The following is a 12,417-nucleotide window of genomic DNA, read 5'->3' on the forward strand; positions in this document are numbered from 1 at the left end:
TCATTCAGAGTTGCCTGAATACTTAGAAGTTAAGTGACTTGGCCAGAATCACACACTGCAAGTACACAGCAGAGGCAAACTTAGGTCTTCCTGTCTTTAAGACCAGGTCTCTATTCCCTTATACCATACCATCTCTAGCACCAAGAAAAAAATTATATTGGTTATTCATCCCCCAGAACCATTATGTGCTTTTTGATAACCATTTCTCTGACTTTCATGATCCTCCAAATGCTTTCTTATGGACTTTCACTTAAAAACAAAAATTATGTGTTATCATACATACCTCCCTGAGTACAATGTCTGTTGGTTTGAACAGGTCTATATCAGAATCACATCTCAAAAATTCAGGATGTTCTGTGGCATATTCTTTTTCCCTTTCTTCTCTGTTAGATCAAAAAAGCAAAAAAAAAAAAAAATCCTCACTCAAAAGTCTTAACTTATAAGTAACTTGCAAGTAAGTTAAATTTTCAAATATACAATTGTACATAAAATTACTTGTAATTGAACCCTGGTCACTTTTCAGTAATTCAAACATTCTGATGGCCTTGTACATGATTATCTCTCTCCTGTTTCCCTACCTTTGAATAGAGTGGTCCCCTAGGCTTAAAAGACAGTTCCCCTCACCTCTACTTCTTAGAAACCCAGATTCCTTCTCATTTAAGCTCAAATAATATCTTCTATGTGAGGCATTTTCTCATTATCCTAATTACTAGTACTGTACAAAAATTACTTTGTGTATATCATAAATATACATATGTATATGTCATACATATATGTAATTTTAAGTGTATATACTGTTTCCCTCATTAGGGAATGTAAGTTCCTTGAAAATTTAAAGAATTCTTTTATCTTAGCACCTACTATAGTACCTGACAAGTAGAAAGTTTTTTTTTTTTTTAACAAATGCTTGTGCATGGACTAATTTTTTTTAACGTAAGTGCTACTTGGGTCAGAAAGTCAAGTCTTTGACTAACTTCCAAACTCATCAAGGTCATAGGTTTTTTAATAAAAACATATTATTTATTCCATTTAAAAATATTTGTGTTTACCAGTTGACCCACTTGAAAAAAAAAGTCTGCTTTATTACTATAACTGGTACCATATTAGACATGAAAAACTTTTCCCCAAAAAAATGTATTTTCTTCTCTGCTAATATTTTGACATTTTAAAAGATAACTATTCTTTTGTCTAACCTCTATTTCCTTTCTTTTCCTTGAATATATTTATGTAAAAATAGAATACATGCACAGCTATATACAGAATTTGTTAATATATTTAAATGACAGAAAATTAGAAAAAGATAAACCATTTGAATTCATGTTTAAACCACTGCAAAATAGTTATACTCCTGTACAACAATATATAGAGACCAATTAAAATTTGCTTGATGTATCATGTAAATAAAATAAATCAGTTCTCCAGATAACTGTCAATGGTAGAATCACTGTTTGTGTTTAGATGTGAAAGATAATTAAGAGTTCCTGAAACAAAACCATAAGAGATATAACAAAGAATACTTTAAAAGTTTATCAGCTTTGATTATAACCATGACATAATGACCCTGAAAGTCACTCTTAAGGCTTATCTAGATTATTATGAAAACATGAATTACATAACCTTTCGTGCTGCATCTCAATTTGTCCTTATTTTTCAAGTTATTCATTTAGTAGTCATTTTAAAATATAATCAGGTATATCTATGGACGTGTCATTAAAATAGTATTTTGTTTTCCAAATATATTGGAAATGAGTGATTAACAATGAGACTAAATGCTAGAAAGTGAAAAGTTTCACTCACAAATTCACACCTATGCATTGTTAATTATAGAGGCTCTCCTTACCAGAAAGGGCCTTGGAACACAAGTATGGTTGGGCCTGCATGGCAAAGCAGGATAGGGGAGAAAAATAGGAATATTACAGAGAAAGTTGCCTATCAAGTGGTCTATAAATTTTCAGAGAAAAGAAAGTTTTTTTGAAAAAAAATCACTGATGATTTCTTTCATAAAAATTATTCATCAAAATACTAGCTTCATGAACAAGAAAAATAAGAAACACAAAAAATCCAGGATATGTAGATTGTTTTGTATATAACTTGTCCAAGTTTAATTTATAAGTATCACTTGTTTTGTACTCTGAAAATGATACAAGATTCAAGATTTTTAAAAATTGTAACATATAAAACAACTTGATTAAAGTCAAAACAATTAAAGATTTTTATGAAAAGTTATATCCTCCTGATTACATTATTTATCAATTATCAATAAGGTTAGTAAAGTACTCAAATCTAATTTTCCCTGAAGACTCATTACTACATACTTAACTTTCTTAGGAAAAGGAAATTAGTAAATCTATACTTTATAAATATTTCTCCCTAAGCATGAAGTCTACATGTGGCTTAAGGAAACAACGATCATCATTGAACAGTATTACTATAAATTGGGAAAACATGAATCTGTTTCCTATGGTCAAAACTCATCTTTTTCCACTTTCTGGCCAATGGCTAGGAATATAACAATCAGGGAGCTCCACTGTATCATGGTTTCTACCATACCTTTTTAGGCGTATGCAAATTATATGCTATCTTCTCCTAAAAGAGAGGGCAACTATCCCCTTCCTTTTTTCTTTGACATCAAGAGAGACAGAGATACACAGATTAAGTGCAGAAATACTGTATGAATTTTTATTAAAATTTAATTTTAAAATATAATTATGTTCATTTAAATTTATTAAATTAATTAAATTAATTTATATATATTTATTATATAAAATTTAATAAATATATATAATATAATAAAATAAATAATTAAAATTATTAAATTTAAAAATAAAAAGGCACAATTAAATTTTACTCCCCCATTTAACTATTTAAATGTTAAGTGTTTTCATTGAGGCAATATTTTTTTTTTGAAAAGTACAATTTTTCCTTCCCTTCCCACAAAAGAAAAGCCGATAAGTGATTTTGATCTAACAATTCTTTTGAAAATTCACTTTGTCTCAAAGTCGACAAGGACAGACAAAATTACAAAACTCTAAGAGATGATGAATGCTTATAAGAAAAAGATATGTTCTTTGTGTAACTCTGCCTACAACATAATATTTGCTTAATAATAACAGTATATTAGTATTACAAATATGTCATCAAAATAAATTCTCACCAAGTGGCTTCCTTCATAAAAAAGGAGAAAACTGAATGGATAAAAATAACAAATATACATTATCCCCACAATTTTGTTGTTTTTGATGTGAGATGCATTAGGCTGTGTAGTTTATTGGTTGGTACCTTTCTCTTCGTAGTTGCCTCACTCGCTCTGCTCGCTCCCGTTTTTTCATTTCCTCAAAAATTTGTTGAGCCTTTGTATCTCTTTCAACACGGGATTTTAAAGTATAAAAGTCATTGCCGATGCAACTGAGAAGCCAAAAAATGCCTCTCTTTATGGACTTGTCAATTTTCTTGCCAGTAAACAACAATGTTGAACAACCTTTCTAAAAACACGGTAAATATGTAAAACTGTTTAAGGGTAAAAGATAACACATGAACATTACCTAGAAACAAAATATAAGACATATACTCATATCAAGAGAGCAGTCTCAAAATAACTGCACAATATAACTATGCACATCTAAAGTTAAAAAAAGAATTTATCTTTTCATTTAGCTTACAAAATGTATAGTGTATAGGACCACAAATTTAGTGCTAATTTCACAGAAGAAAACACTGAAGGCCAGAAACACAGAAGGCTATGTGCATAATCACACAGCTAGTTTAAGTGACTGAGAGAGGATTCAAACCCAAGATTTCTGATTCTGTGTCCAACATATATCTACTATACCAGGTTAATCAAATGTGTAAAATATGCTTTACAAATTTTAAAGCACAGTGTATATATATAAGAGCTATTATTACTATTGTCATCATCCCTCATCTATTTGCCCATAATGAAATGAAATACAGAAATTTCTAAAGCCTTGATATGGTTTTAAATTTTAGTAGCTTTAGCAAAACTAAGCCTTTTGGGACACCTTACATTTTGACAACTTTGATATCACAACTATTATAGTAGTCCAGAGTTCTAGATCTTTGAAGTTGAGTGTGTCAATGAACTGGAATGTGGGGAGAAAATATTGTTTAACTTCTATTTACATTTTTTAATTTAAAAAGAATTAAGCTTTATTAGCAGGTACACACACACACATACACACACACACACACTGGCACCTTCTCTGGGCCTGGACTATATATCAGTCAAATCAATAAGCAATATTTGGGATCTCTCAAGGCAAGTGTGGAACTGATATACTGATTATGAAAACTGTTTTAAAATCTTAATGTTCATTTTGTAATATCAAGCTTAATAACTGAATTCTCTTTACATGATTTAGCTATAAAACTTTTCTACATATATAGTCTATTTTTAAGCAAAATTTTTTTACTAGAAATATGATTTCATTGATATAGAGACCTGGAAGGAATGAAACTTTTCTACCAGCATAGATAGGTTACTGTTCTGCAACTATATTTTTTCCTAAACTACATGAAAGTCAGTGTAATGTGTATATATACATATATATATCATACTCTATATTGTATTTACATGTAGGCTCTACATCTCTGAAAAACTCAAAATTTATATATATATATATATATATATATATATATATGTAGATAGATAGTACTGATAGTTTGTAAAAGTTAATTTAATTGGGAAAAAGGTTACAGTATTTTTTAAGACATATAGAGTAGGAGAAAACTTGATTTGTCAAATTATAGTGCCTTAGATAGGTGTGTTTTTATATGACATTTGTCCTAAAATATTATGATTTTTTATTAAAATACAGTTATTCATATTATAATTAGCAAAGAAAGAATGAGGGTTTGAGAAACTTACCAGCTGACAGAGACATTTTTGCTCATTGATCAGTGTGTCTAGTGACAAACATTTGACTAGGCATGTTTCTGACAAAGCTCCTTCTTTATCTTGTTTATCTGCCAACCTAGAAAACAAAAATCAGAGCTGGTTTTATAACAAGTTTATAATCAAGTTATTCAAAAAGCAAGCCTTTCAAAAACATTTATATATGTACATACACATATATATTTAAAATTTTATTCACCATGTATTTTAGAAAATTCTGTTCAAGATTTATTTTATTCTTTCTTCATTTGTACAGCAATTTAAAAATAGCTTTTCATTTTTCAAAATATATCCAAAGATGCTTTCCAACACTGACCCTTGCAAAACCTTGTGTTGCAAATTTTTCTCCCTCTCTCTACCCCTGCCTTTCCCCTAGAGAGCAAATAATCCAATATAAGTAAAAAGTGTGCAATTCTTCTAAACATATTTCCGCATTTAACATGTTGTATAAGAAAAATAAAATCAAAAGGGGGAAAATGAGAAAGAAAAAAACAAGCAAGCAAACAATAAAAAGGTGAAAATAGTATGTTCTGATCTACATTCAGTCCTCATAGTCCTCTCTCTAACTGCCGAAGACTCTCTCCATCACAAGATCATTAGAATTTCCATGAATACCCTCATTGTTAAAAAGAGCCAAGTGTATCCCAGTTGATCATCAGATAATTTTGTTTTTGCTGTGTATAATGATCTCCTGGTTCTGCTCATTTCACTTAGCATCAATTCATGTAAGTCTCGCCAGTCCTCTCTGAAATCATCCTGATGATCGTTTCTTATAGGACAATAAAATATTCCATAACATTCATATACCATAACTTATTCAGCCATTCTCCAACTGATGGGCATCCTCTTAATTTCCAGTTCCTTACCACTACAAAAAGGACTGCTACAAACATTTTTGCACATGTGAGTCCTATAAAGCTACTTCTTAACAAAATCTTAGAACTGATTTACTTTACTGCCCATGTTGTTAGGCATTTTGATTTAATGTTATTGTTCTACTATCTCTATTTCTAAGTGACCAACTAAGATTTATGTCTATTATCTTCTTTAAACAGTAGAATAAATGAGATATATTTCTTTTATTTGTTAGTTTAGCATTCTGTTCAGTACACTAAAATATCTTGTAGTATAAGAGCGTTTGATTTTACTTAGGTGAGTCATTCTTTCTGATGTGCATCTCACAAAATTATCTAAATAACTGAATTAACTAAATAAATAATAGCTTTCTGTCACTTAAAAAATGATTCGTGTTCACCCTTTAAAATAAAATATAATTAGTACATCATGTCAAGAATATTTTAATCTCTGTGCTTAAGCTCATTTTTTTGAGTTGTTTATGGCAACATCCTCCCCCACCCCCAAATTCTATTGTTAGTATTTGCTAATTATACAAAAAGAGCAAATATTTGAGCTTAATATCACATAAACTGAACATTAAGCTTCCAATGATTTAATTTCCTTTTCTTAATATGCACTTTAATAATTTTTTTGGAAAAAAATGTTCAGAAAACTAAAATGAACAGTTTCAAACATATACAAAAGTTAATGATGCTTTCAGGCAAAACTTAAAAAAAAAAAAAGAATGCCAACATACAATTTTATTTAAAAAGAAAAAGATTCTATCTTTAAAAGTGAGTAGGAAAAATATTTATATGATGTTCATGACTTAAGAAATTATAATAAAATAGAAAATTATACAATATGAGAAATTTATCTTATTTGATAATAATATTCAATGAAGAATCACAGTAAATCACAAAAAGTCAATGTACAGTCAATGGTTCAATAAGACTGCAACTAAGTGAATGCTTGGAAACATACCTTCCCTCCTGATTGTTTATTTAAATCCAATAATTTTGTCAATAAGACTGCAACTAAGTGAATGCTTGGAAACATACCTTCCCTCCTGATTGTTTATTTAAATCCAATAATTTTTACGATGGTGTTTCATGGGATGTTTTTATAGAAGCATTAAGATCAAGCAACACATTTCTACCTACTTAATTTTCTCATTGAAAGATAAACACTACTTTGGAGAGGACAAAAATAGAAATTATTTAAGCATTTTCATATCATTGAAAATATTCCTATTTTCAATCTGAAAACTGAAGAAAATAATAAATTATTTAATGATAGTCAAAACATGATTAATTCAACAAACATTTATTAAATGTCTACTCTGTATGGATCACCACTTTAAGTTTTAGCAAACATAAAAGGATTAACGGGGAAAATAGGATAGTAGGAAAGACAAAATTAGTAATCTTAAGTGAATGTAAACAGGATGACCTCTCTCATAAAACAGAAGTGCATAGAAGAGTGCATGAAACACAAGAAACACATGTGGAGCAGAAAGATGCATGCAGAGTAAAGGCAAAAGGCTGATGCAGAGTCTATTATGCTATAGTTGAAGTAAAAAAAAAAAAGCAGAGGTAGCAATTCTGATCTTAGATCAAGCAAAAGCAAAACTGGATCTAATTAAAAGAGATAAGGAAAAAAACTACATCTTGGGAAAGGGTACCATAGATAATTAAGTAATATCAAGACTAAACAGAGAAAATTCCTGCCTCACTTGCTACCCAGCCTTAATCACTGAATGGGTGTAGCCTCAGTCAAACCAAAACCTGTTGAAGATCTTAGCTTAAAATGGTTAATCTTTTATTTCATCAAGGACCATCTCCATTCATCCTGATCTATATCTGGCCATTGGACCCAGATGGCTCTAAAAGGGAAAGTGAGGCAAGAGACCTTGCACAGTCCTCCCTTCCTTAAATCCAATTCACTTGCAAGTCATGGCATCACCATAAAAATTCCTTGTAATAACAGGCCAAAGAAAAATAGAACAAAAATTAATTGGAAAGTAGATGATCTCATTCTAAAAAATAAGTGGGTGAAACAAATCATAGAAAAAAATCAATGAATTCATCCCAAAGAATGACAACAATGAGACAATATACCAAAACTTATGCAATGCAGTCAAAAAACTTATTGGGGGAAATTTTCTATATCTAGATATTTACATGAATAAAATGTAGATAGCAAATGTCAATGAACTGGGTGTGCAATTAAAAAAGCTTAAAAAATGAAACCCCCCCCAATTAAATACCAAATTAGAAATTCTGAAAATCAATGGAGAAATTAAGAAAATTGAAAAAGAAATTGAAGTATAAAGAAAATTGGCTTTATGAAAAAACAAACAAAATAAATAATTTACTGATTTATTTTATTAAAAAAAGAAGTAAACCAATCAAATTAAAAGTATCAAAATGATCAGTATCAAACTTGTATCAAAAATGAAAACGGTAAATTTACTGCCAATGAAGAGGGAATTAAAGCAATGATTAGAAGCTATTTTGCTCAGTTTTATGCCCATAAACCTGATAATCTAATTGAATAAAAATAAAGGTTGCCCAGATTAATAGATGAAGACATAAATTACTTAAATAGTTCTATTTTTGAAAAAGAAAGTAAACAAGCCATTAATGAATTCCCTAACAAAAAAATCTCCAGGGCCAGATGGATTTATGATTGAAATCTACCAACTATTTAAACAATTAATTCAAATATGTTATAAACTATTTGGAAAAATAGGGGGAGAAAGGGTCCTACCAAATTCCTTCTTTGACACTGTTGACATTTAAACCAAGAAGGACCAAAACAGAGAAAGAAAATTATAGACCACTTTCCCTGATGAATATTGATACAAAAATTAAAATATTAGTAAAGAGCATAAGAAAAATTAGCAAAAAAAGATTATATAATCAGGATAATATACTAAGACCAATTAATACTACAGAAGGCAAGGCAAAACTATCAGTGAAATTGATATCAATAATCAAACTAACAGAAATCATATGACTACCTTAATACATGAAAAAAAAGCATTTGACAAAATACAACATCCCATCCTTTAATTAGAGAACATAGGAATAATTGGAGTTTTCCTTATAATAGTGATTAGCACCTATCTAAAACCATCCACAAGCATCATATGTAATAGGGATAAACTAGAAGCATTCCAAAAAAGATCAGGGGTAAAACAAAGTTGCCATTATCATCACTATTTAATACTATACTACAAATGTTATCTGTATCAGTAAGAGAAGAAAAAAAAGTTGAAGGTATTAGAGTGGGTAAGGTAATTTGCTCTTTGCAAATGATATGATGCAAATGATCCTAGAGAATTAACTAGAATTACTAGAAATAATTAAAATTTTCAGCAAAGTTGCAGGATATAACATAAACCCACATAAATCATCAACATTCCTATATGTTACCAACAATGTCCAGAAACAAGAGATAGAAAAAGAAATTCCATTTAAAATAACTGTAGATAATATGAAATATTTGGGAGTCAAGACAAAGCCAGGAGTCATGTGAACACAATTACAAAACACATTTCACAAAAATAAAGTTAGATCTAAACAACTGCAAGAATATCAAGCACTCATGAGTAATGTCAAGCTAATATAGTAAAAATGACAATTCTACCTCAAGTAATTTATTTTTTCAATGCCATACCAATCAAAGTGCCAAAAAATTACTTTAGAGAGCTAGAAAAAATAACAATTCATCTGGAAGAACAGAAGGCCAATAATTTCACAGGAATTAATTAAAGAATGCAAAGAAAGGGGTCTCTGGAGGCAGCCTTCGTGAAACGAAGTTCAGTAATCACCACATTAGTAGCCAGGGGTTAAAGTCCAAATCCTTTATTGTCTCTTTCCCTTGAGGCTTGGCTAATTTTCTGAAGGCCTTTCTCTCTCCTTGGTTCTGAGAGCTTCAGCTCCCACCTGCCTTCTCTGGCTTCTGAATCTCACAACTCCAAAGGTTTGTGCTTCAGCCTCCAGTCATCACAAAGGTGGACAATGGATTGAATCTGTCTCAGTCTCTGAGAACTTCTAGTGCACTTGTCCTCTCTGGCACTCAGAGCTTCTCCTTACATGCCTCACACTGAGTACAAACCAATCCCTAGGAAATCATTATTTGTTGTAGGATTAAACAACGCTAAACAAGATTTAACTATTGTCTCTTCAATTCCATTTAGTACCTTGTTTCAAATTCTGGTCCATAACATCTCTTTGTAGGATTAAATCAATCATACTGAACCATGCTAAACTAGATAACTATTGTCTCTATCAATTCCACTGATTTAGTACCTTGTAAGAACCCTTTGTTTCAAGTTCAAAGTTCTGGCCCATGACAATTTACTATCTCAAAAATTTATAATATCCTTTTTATTAAGCTGCACAAAAATTTACAATATAAGAGTTAAACAAAAGCAACCCCCAGTCTCTCACTCCAAAAAAAGAACAATAATAGATTAATTATTAAACTATAAGAATTACTTTAGATTATACTCAAGGACTAACTTAAAAGAGTATAGAGTACTAAAAAATGAAATGGCATAGATATACACAGATATATACATATGTAATATATAAATATACACACACACATAGAATGGGAAAATAAACTCATTTATCTGAACACTATTATTCATAAAAACAAATGCCATGTCAGCTCAGTGTGATTTCACTATTCTCTACTGATAAAATTGCAGTACTTATAAACTAATTTTAATGCAGAACTTGTGACATTTGGAAGTCCCCTGAAAATAAAAGCACAACTAGCATTCCTGGAACTGTTTTTGGAGTGAAAGATTGGCATATGAAAAAAACATAGCAGTTAGGTTTACTTTGCACAATGTGTAAATCTAAATGTATTTCCCCATAATTTATACAATATTAATTAAAAACAAGGCAAGGATTTGATGGCTATGAAATGTCACATAAACTTTCAGATGTTAATTATTTTTCCTTAACTTTATAAGAATTGTCATTCTAAGAATTGGCAGGAAATATGGATGTTCCAGAGTAATTGTGATATTAAAAAAAAAGATAAGATTAAAATTTAAAAAAAAATTCATATGAGGGGCAGCTAGGTGGAGCAGTGGATAAAGCACCAGCCCTGAAGTCAGGAGGACCTGAGTTCAAATCTGATCTCAGACACTTATTACTTCCTAGGTGTGTGTTGGGCAAGTTACTTAACCCCAATTGCCAAAAAAAAGAAAAAAGAAAAAAATTCATATGAGAGTTAATGTTGAAATGAATATTAGAATTCAAAGTTTGGGAGATTGAGAAGCCAGGAGTTGGAGTTGAGCTAAAGGCAAAGGACTAGCAATGAGAGCTCTCGGAACCAAAGAAAGCTAACTGGGCTATTTTGGAAGAAACAATAAAAGATTTGAACTTTTATCAGTTGGCTGTGTTTGAGGTGATTATTACTCTGAACTGAAACTAAGGCTGCCTCTAGAAACCTCCCCAAGAAACCTACTCCCAGAGAGAATGATCATATTTTAGAAAAGAATAATACCACATTAAGGGGAAAATGAGTTAGCACCTCTTCTCATTCCTATTCCAGAATAAACTGTATTCTTTGTTTCTTGTCCTCAAGCTAATCACAGATTCCAAATGCCTGCCCCACTATTCTGCTCCAATTACTTGGTAGAACATCATGAAAATAAAATAAATGAATGAATGAATAAACAATTTGACCAGGTACAAGATATGCCTAACCAATGTGAGAAGGTGTTATATTTTTAAAAAATTATGTTAAAAAGAAAGATCACTAAAACTCTTAGCATAAAAAGTTAAATAAACTATATACCATTACCATGATATTAATAGAATTAACATGGTGGTCTATCCAATATTTTAAAACTTAAATCAATTTCTTTAAATCAATATATCACTTATCTTGAATTTATCTATTCAGATTTGTTACTTACACCAATACAGGTTTTCCTGACATTGTGGGATGTTTTAATATCTCATTTATTGCCTCTTTTGATTCTTCTAGTCTATTTACATCACTAGAATCGATAACAAATATCAGGCCATATGATTCAGCATAGTAATATTTCCATAGTGTCCTAATTCCTTTGCCACCACCTCCTATGTCAAAAATTGTAACATCAAAATTTCCCCGTATAAAATTAATTCTGGAAAAACCGATGGTTGTAGTCACATCTATTGAACTTTCTGTTTTAAAGGAAAGAAAAACAAAACATGGCATTCTTTAAGGATGTGTTTGTTAATGAATATTTAACTTTACATCAAATCATTAAAGAATTAAAATCTTACATCACTGTACTAAAACAAAGCTACATTAATTTGAAATATTCATTTAAAGAAACATTCACTGATTGACTTATTTTTTAAAAAAAGATTTTGTTAGGCAGACAATTGACTTATTTTTTAAAAAAAGATTTTGTTAGGCAGACAATGTAGACTATGGAAAATACAAAAATATATATGATATAAAGATCCTGCTGGATGGTAAAGAGTTTACAAACTAATAAAACGTTAGACACACAAGTTAGACAATATAAGCAATGACTTACATACAATTCATAGCTAAAAATACTATACTTCCTTCTCTACTTTCTTCTTAATAAGAATATCTTATATTTATTCAGTGTTTTTTAACTTGTGTATAAAGGATTGTAA

The 12,417-nt window shown here is 30.2% G+C and overlaps 1 protein-coding gene across 3 annotated transcripts in view; it reads right to left on the minus strand.

The window, feature by feature from the left end:
* The window catches only part of LOC116422301 (ADP-ribosylation factor-like protein 13B), a 107,094-nt gene that overhangs the window by 34,369 nt on the left and 60,308 nt on the right, over window positions 1–12,417 (minus strand). For all 3 annotated transcript variants that reach the window (XM_031958870.1, XM_031958869.1, XM_031958868.1), the window contains 4 exons: window positions 11,697–11,949; window positions 4,886–4,991; window positions 3,280–3,482; window positions 284–383 (listed from right to left, as the gene is read on the minus strand). In XM_031958870.1, the coding sequence (XP_031814730.1) occupies window positions 284–383; window positions 3,280–3,482; window positions 4,886–4,991; window positions 11,697–11,949 (662 nt within the window). The remainder of the gene's footprint in view (window positions 1–283; window positions 384–3,279; window positions 3,483–4,885; window positions 4,992–11,696; window positions 11,950–12,417) is intronic.

The sequence above is a fragment of the Sarcophilus harrisii genome, chromosome 3 (assembly GCF_902635505.1).
Source record: "Sarcophilus harrisii chromosome 3, mSarHar1.11, whole genome shotgun sequence".
Taxonomy (NCBI): Eukaryota; Metazoa; Chordata; class Mammalia; order Dasyuromorphia; family Dasyuridae; genus Sarcophilus; species Sarcophilus harrisii.